At 35.6% G+C, this 8311-nt stretch overlaps 1 protein-coding gene across 1 annotated transcript; it reads left to right on the top strand.

The window, feature by feature from the left end:
* Positions 1-7009: 7009 nt before the first annotated feature.
* LOC116913707 (olfactory receptor 1537-like) lies at positions 7010-7948 on the top strand. The gene has a single exon (XM_032918003.1). It carries the CDS (start codon positions 7013-7015, stop codon positions 7946-7948), a length of 936 nt encoding a protein of 311 aa, XP_032773894.1. The 5' UTR covers positions 7010-7012.
* Positions 7949-8311: the final 363 nt, after the last annotated feature.

The following is an 8311-nucleotide window of genomic DNA, read 5'->3' as shown; positions in this document are numbered from 1 at the left end:
CCAAAGCTGGTGGGAGAATAAAAATCTTTAGGAAGTCCAAGAGACCTGAGATAGGGGAGGGCTCCTGGACTCAATGTCCCTGACCTTAGCCAAGATGCATAACGATAGATACTGGAACCAAATGAGGCTACCTCCTGTAGCCAGAGAAGGATAGGGACACCAACCTACCCACAAAACTTTGAACCCACAAATTGTACCATCTAAAAGAAATGCAGGGATGGAGCAGAGACTGAAGGAAAGGCCAACCAGTAACTCGTCTAACTCGAAATCCATCCTGTCATCAAGCACCAATCCCTGACACTATTAACAACATTAATGATATCCATGACAGTATAATGACACTCTGTTATGCTTGCTGTCATAAGTCTAGCATAACTGTTTTCTGAGAGGTTTTCATCCAGCAGGAGACAGAAGCAGAAGCAGATACCTACAGCTAAATTTAGATGGAAGTCAGGGACAACCATGGAAAGGTTGGAGAAGGACTGAAGTTCCAGAAGTAGATGGTAACCCCACTAAAGATTTGTATGTTCAAGAAAACTAGACCCCTGTGACCTCTGTGAATCTGAGCCACCAACCAAGAACATACATAGGCTGGAAAGAGGCCATCCTACTCCACATATATGCAGCAGACAAGAGGTTAATTCTTCATGGCTGCCCTATTTGGCATTGATGGAAGAAGATGTTGCCAAACCTGGCATAAACTTGATGTGCCAGGGTCAGGGCATATTCAGAGGGATGTCCCACCCTTTCAAGGAAGTAATTTAATAATGGCAGGAGATACATATCAGCTTTAGGAATCAATCCTGAGTTGAAGTCTCTCAAGCCCTTACTTCCCAGAACTCATCCATTGCAATGCATGCAAAAATGGTAGACCATCTTTGGTGACAATGGATGGAACTTGGAAACTTAGGGAAAAGTTGGGAGGAAAGATTGAGGGCACCAAAAGGATAGGAACTTTACAGGAAAATGAACAGCGTCAAATAAGTAGTACATCACTTGGGAGCTCTCAGATACTGAACCACCAACCAAAGATGATACATGGGCTGTGGGATGTAGGCACTCCCACATATGTGTAGCTCAGTCTTCATGGTCTAGGTCCAGAACAAATGGAGGCGAGTCTATCCCTAAACCTATTGTCTATGGGGTACTTTCCAGCTAACTTGTCTGGCAACAGTGGTGGAAAAAGCATCTAGTACTACTGGGACTTGATATGCCAGTGTGTGTGTGTGGGGGGGTACCTAGGAAAGATCTCCACTCTCTCCAAGTAGGACAGAAGAGGGGCTAGTGGGAAGATCTCTGGAAAGATGGTAACAGGAGGGTGGCAGTGAATAGGATGTAAAGTGAATACATACATACATACATACATACATACATACATACATACATACATGATAAATAAATGAAAGTAAAAAAGAATTTAGATTGTTCTACTTTCTAACTTTTTATTCCTGAAATATCTCAACTGCAGCTATAGTCTCATGAGTGCTGCAATCCCTTTTATTTAGATTATTATATTGTTTTTCTGGGTTTCTTAAGTTAGGAAAAAAGCAAAGAAGTTTTGTTTCTTGAGGAAGCTGTTAATAATATTTGTATGAATACATTTATTATTTAAACAATGTTAAATTTGTAATCAATACCACATAACTCATCAGGAAAGGCATTGTTCCTCGAAAACTTTGTTAAGTCACTGTGGGCTCTGTCTCTTGTGTCAACCGGAGGCTCCTAGGAAATGTACAGAATCTCAAACCCATCCATGACTGTTTACTAATAGTAAGCATTAAAACACAGTTTTTCAATGATTCATGTACTCAAAATTTTTATTAGGAGTTGGAAGTTTAGAAATAAGAAGAAATCATTTGAAGACTAACTTCATGATTAGAGAATTAGCACTGATAATTGCTTATTTTTCTTATGAGCATATTTCTATAATAAGGAATGTCCTAGGGAATATTTATCTCTTGACATAGAGTACCTGAAGTAATTAACCTCAGGACAGAGCTTCACAACTGCTCACATGACTGTGGGTGTGAAGAGTGTCCTAGAAGAAGAGGACTTAAGATGCAGACGTGACTCAAAGGTACTGTTGTCATTGAAGACTAAGCTTTGCTTTCTAAATACTAAATGTAGAATTCTGGGTGCCTGCTTCACACAATTCCAGGATTAGTACATTGGCAAGCAGCAAATAAAACTTGGTGTTGATTATTTCAGGAGAATTAAGGTAATGTTTTTGTCTCACATACAGTTGTCATTGAGGACTATAATGCCTGGAGCAGTCATGGTTAGAAGTCAGGAAGAAGTAGTTGTATATATCCATTCATTCATCTAATTCTCTCGTTCTTAAAAGTGCCATAAAACCCTGAAATTTGGCAGTCAAGTAATACTGAGGAGACTGGCAAATAAATGCTACTTCTCATCTGGATATTGATGTAGCTTATTTCCCAATGAAATATGAGGTTCAGAAATTAAACATCCTGGGCACATTGTAGCACTAATAAGAATATTGGTTTAACCATCAGGCATCATTGTGACTTTTGGCTGTATTCCAGTTCAACATCCCCTGAGCTCAGAAGACACATTAGAGATCTTTTAGAAATCACTGTGTAATAATGTATTAGGATAATGTGAAATAATATAGTACAATTTGCTACATTCTAAGATTTGTTTTTGGTGAAAAGCTCTGCATTTCCATTCATTTTTCTTAGTCTATGAATTTTATTGTTTCGTTGAATAAAAAGTTGATCTGAAGTTTTACATATGAAAAGGAATATACATATATATATATATATATATATTTGTCCTTTAAAAACCAATTTAGGAGTTGTTACATTTGTTGTTTAACTTATTTCCACTGTTTTACCTATAACAAATCATTATAACTGATGCAATATTCTAATTTTATTTTAATATTTAATAAATTCAAATTATTTGTCTTATATGATTAGGTTGTAGTAACTTTGAAGGCATGCTGGCCACAAGATATACTCCTTTCCAGGAGAAATGTGTGATTTTCTGTTTAGGTCAAAAAGAAAATCTTTTATGTTGTTAGACTCTATAAAACTCTCTTCATCTATGATTCCTACTTTGATGACTGTAATCCAAGTACTCAATTGCATGATTAAATCTATTCTTCTATATTACAAAATTAATAGCTCACTTAACTAGGTTTTAGTAACGTCCATAATTTGAAAGAATTTGTTAAAGTAGCACTTAGTTCATATTTTTATTTTACACTGATAATCTTTGGAGACCAAAATTAATTTTTCGGACAAAATGTTAAATCTATGAACATTGGAAAAATGAATACAAAAAGCATTGTTATGCATGATAAAACATAAAAATATCAGCACCAAACCTTTGAATGGTGAACACAATGAGCAGTATTGATGACACTCAAAATTTTATGGTTGTGAATTTACTCAAATTTTTACTTATTATGCAACAATAATGTGAATATTGGTACAGTTCTGTATTTAGCATTATGCCACGAGTATGAAATAATCAATTCAACCACCACTTTTATTTCCTTTGACTCCCAATTTTATTTTGTCTGTAAATTTTGTCCCATATATACATCCCTCTACTAATTAATATGTGCTAATAAGGCAGATTCAGATGCTGAAATCTTCGAAGCTGAATAGATGTCACTTTAGCTTGTACTGCTTCAATGACCTAAGGCTACATTTATTCCTTTGCAATTCAGCAATATTTAGGAAAAATATGCAGAGTATGAGACACACAAAGAGCTAGAATTAAGAAAATGGGGGCAGACATAGAAAATTTCCAGAAACTGTCTTTGAAACATGGTATTAGCATGACTTTACTCTACCTCATGGCTCCCAAGTGTACTACTCTTTTAGTGTTTCTATAGTTTCACATAATTATTCTTAATTTCTTAGGTGGTTCAGATCTCTACATGTTACAAGAAGAGATTTCTATTCATGAAGTTTGACATCGGGTCAAGAGCTCAATACTGAATAAAATTTAAGAGATGAATAAATATTTTTAAAAATATCATAGGTAGCAATGAATATCCTAGTAAGAGCACCAGTGGAAGGGGAAGCCCTGGGTCCTGCTAAGACTGAACCCCCAGTGAACTAGATTGTTGGGGGGAGGGCGACAAGGGGGGGAGGATGGGGAGGGGAACACCCATAAAGAAGGGGAGGGGGGAGGGGGATGTTTGCCTGGAAACCGGGAAGGGGAATAACACTCGAAATGTATATAAGAAATACTCAAGTTAATAAAAAAAAGATAGTATAAATAAAAACAACAAAAAAATCTTTAATGATTTTATAAGCTACCAGCCTATCTACAATGAAAATTAACTTCCAAATACAATAATGTGCAAAGAAATAACAGCACTGACCATGTGACAGAGTATAGAATGTGGACAGTTGATAAAATATTAAACCTCAGTGCCTAGAAATAGAAGAGAAACTACTTATTTACAGCTTTGGAGGGGATCTTGAGGTGATCTGGAGAGTAAACAGGAGTTATTCTTCAGAGATTCAGTTCTCTCTTGGTGATAAGGCTAAGACTAAAACCAGGAAATGCTGCAACTTTTGGTTTTCTTCATAGACAGGTTTACATTTTTGCACTGGGAAATTATTAATGCTGCTATCATTTTATGTAAATTATAACAATAACAATTTCACTAAATGAATTAATACACACTTCATATTAGTATGGGTTTTACGTCTGAGAGGAAAGCAACTACATACATTAATCTCTTAGAAATTAAGGACTAACTGGATAGACAGACAGACTCAAAGGATAAATGCATTTGCTAAAGAATTCTGATGCCTGAGTTCTATCCTCCAATCCTGCATTGTGGAAAGATTAATCACACCATCTAAATTTATAGTCTTGCTTTCTAGTGTTCACTACAACATATCATACACTCATTCATAAGACAACATAAACATATTAATGATAATAATAATGAATACAGTAAATTAAAAAGTAAATTAAAGCACTTGACAAGAGTGTATGTTCATGTTAAATATATTGAGATTCCAGAAGAAAGTTTTGAATTGAGCCCTATATACATCTAGAGTTTCCTAATTCCATAATTTTTAATCTTTAAGATGCGTATTTTTAGATATTGGCTATATTAATTTTTTCTGTAAGTTCTAAAATGAACATAGATAACGGTTGCTTTAAGTAGTATATTGGTGAAGTAAATGCTATGACTTTATGTCTGTAATCCAATAATTGGGTTAAGACAAACCTACCTACCATAGGTCTGCGAAGCTTGAATTCTTTACCAAATTGGTCATTTTAAAATGCTACTACTGTGAGCCCTTATCTCATTAAACTTTTCTTCAATTTTCTCAGAAGTACTTGAAAGAGGAGGATTGTGTGTATTCTATTCAATTGACCTCTAGATAATTGCTGCTAGCTGTTCATATTTTATGCTATCTTTATTTTGTTTTTTAATTTTAGACATTCCATTTAATATGACTTAACACCAGGACACATAGTAATAAAGTAGGAATATAGAATGCATTGTTTGATATCCAAAGACTAGCACATATAAAGTTTGCAGTGACGCAGTTACACTTGACAAAGCAGGCTTAGAACTGTACAGCAGCAAAAAGAATATATGCTACAGCTTATTAAGAAAAATTGTAAGTCAAGTTTGAAAAATTAAAGTAAGAAAGGTTAATCAGAACTTTTAAACCAGATGTTACTTGATTTGCTTAACAGGTATTAGAACAGCATTAAAAAAGTTATTGTGTACATAAATAACTGCAAAATGTAATTAAAAATAAATAAATAAATTCTCTATCTATCTCTCTATATAGCTATATCTATATCTTTCTCTCTCTCTCTCATATATATATATATATTCTTTTTCTGACAATAGTGTCAGGTATAGGGCTCATACTGTGCAGTTATGTTTCAATATTTCCATGATGTTCATGACAGCATTGTACCAATGAGAATGTCTTCTAGTTCATATGCTAACATAGCTCATACGGTTTACAGGTGCATCAGATTGTTGTGTAGTTCTTTTCTCTAGGAGTGTTCCTAGTACCTACCAGCTTCGTGATAGCTAGCCAATAGTGATTAATATTCAAGGTCCTGCCAGTTATATTGATATCTCCATGCTCCATAGTTGAAGGGGACTTTACTAAAAAGGTCATTGCATTGAGCTCTGTAGTTTAACCAATAGTTTTGAGAAGAATCATGATATTTTGCAGGGTTTGATGGGATATCAATGCCCAACATCCCTAAAAGTGGCAACCCATTCACAAAGATAAGGAATGAATAAAGGAATGAACAATGAATAAATGAATGATAAGGAATGAACAATGTCATCCAGACGCACTGGGGCAGCTGTATGTATGAAGTCACAGTGATTTTGATAATACACATAATTTATATATATATATGCATATATATGTGTGTGTATATATATATACACACATATGTGTATATATAGTTTCCCTCAGTCACACTATTAAGTTAATATGACCTCTCTGAGCCGTTACAGGCTGCCAATAGCTCCTTAGAAGGGATTAACTTTGTGCTGAACTCCACTTCCCTTGCTGGTACTCACATTGTGTTGCCTTATATGGATCCTGTGCATGCTACCACAATCACCATGAGTCTTTAAAGCAGCTGCTCTGCTGTGTCCAGGACTTAGTCCTAGTACCACCATGTGCCCAGTACTTAACGCTACGGATGCTCCAGATGGCAGTTAATTTCCACACGCACACTTACTGACTGTGTATCTTAAAACTTAGAAAAACATTAAGGACTAAACACAAGAACTGCAGAGATCCCTTTATGAAATTTGATTTTAGCTAATAATTCAGTGTGGTTAGTGGAAGCTTGCTTCCGTGACACAGTTGAGCACATTTCTACACTGGTACCCACTCTCCATCTCAACTTAAAGACATTGCTTTGAATTCACCAATAAATGAAGTCTTCAATTCAGTGATAGTATAAAGTCACTCACTCTAACTGGCTTACAATTGTCTGACTTTTTAGGAGCTGACTGGAGAACATGGCAGCAGCAAACCATTGCACACTGACTGAGTTCTTCTTGGCTGGGCTCTCAGAGAAACAAGAAGTCCAGCTGCCTCTTTTTCTCCTATTTGTAGCAATCTATCTGATCACGGTAGCAGGGAACCTGGGGATGATTGCATTGATTTGGCTCAGTTCGCACCTGCACACACCCATGTACTATTTCCTCAGCAGTCTGTCCTTCATTGACTTCTGTCAGTCCGCAGTTGTTACCCCTAAACTGCTGGTGAGCTTTCTGACAGAGAAGAACCAAATCTCTTACCCTGGATGCATGTCTCAGCTCTACTTCTTCATCACTTTTGGAACTGCAGAATGCTACACATTAGCTGTAATGGCATATGACCGCTATGTTGCCATTTGTAGCCCTCTTCTTTACAATGTAACCATGTCCTATCAGCTTTATAGTTCCTTGATTTCAGTGGTGTATATTTATTCTGTGTTCTGTTCATCAGTAAACACTGGCTTCATGATTAGGATTCAGTTCTGCAAATTAAATGTGATCAATCACTATTTCTGTGATCTTCTTCCCCTCTTGAAACTTGCATGCTCTAATACCTATATCAATGAAATGTTGATTCTATTTTTTGGTACAGTGAACATCTGTGTTCCAATGCTGACTGTTATTACTTCTTATATCTTCATCATTGCCAGCATCCTTCGTATTCGCTCCAGCGAAGGCAAGTTCAAAGCCTTCAGCACCTGCAGTTCCCATATCTCTGCTGTTGCTATTTTGTATGGATCTACAGCATTCACATACTTACAGCCATCATCAGTGAGTTCGGTGAACCAAGCGAAAGTGTCCTCTGTGTTTTATACTACTGTTGTACCCATGCTGAACCCCTTGATCTACAGCCTAAGGAATAAGGATGTCACTCTTGCATTAAAGAGAATTCTTGAAAGAAAAAACATTATATAAGCAGAAGTTATGTGAAGAACTGTTCAAAAACATATAGATTGAATTTATATTATTTGTTTTACCCTAACTTTACTATTACTCATATGCTAAGGCCCTTTGATAATTTTTACTATTAAAAATGTGAACATTAAATTTCATGCACCTAATATCTCCTATGTTTCTTAGAATCAACAATGTTAGCAAATGGTTAGGGTGCCATGGGTCCTTATGCCCATAGCTGATAGCCAATCATGTCTTATATTTTTCATATTTGATCAACAACCATTAACATGATAAACATTATTATTATTATTATTATTATTATTATTATTATTATTATTATTATTATTTATGGTTCTGTCATTATTACCCTCTGGGTCTATT

Source organism: Rattus rattus, chromosome 12 (genome assembly GCF_011064425.1).
Source record: "Rattus rattus isolate New Zealand chromosome 12, Rrattus_CSIRO_v1, whole genome shotgun sequence".
Classification (NCBI taxonomy): Eukaryota; Metazoa; Chordata; class Mammalia; order Rodentia; family Muridae; genus Rattus; species Rattus rattus.
The sequence above is the reverse complement of the archived record's forward strand: the minus strand, read 5'-3'. Positions and strand labels throughout refer to the sequence as shown.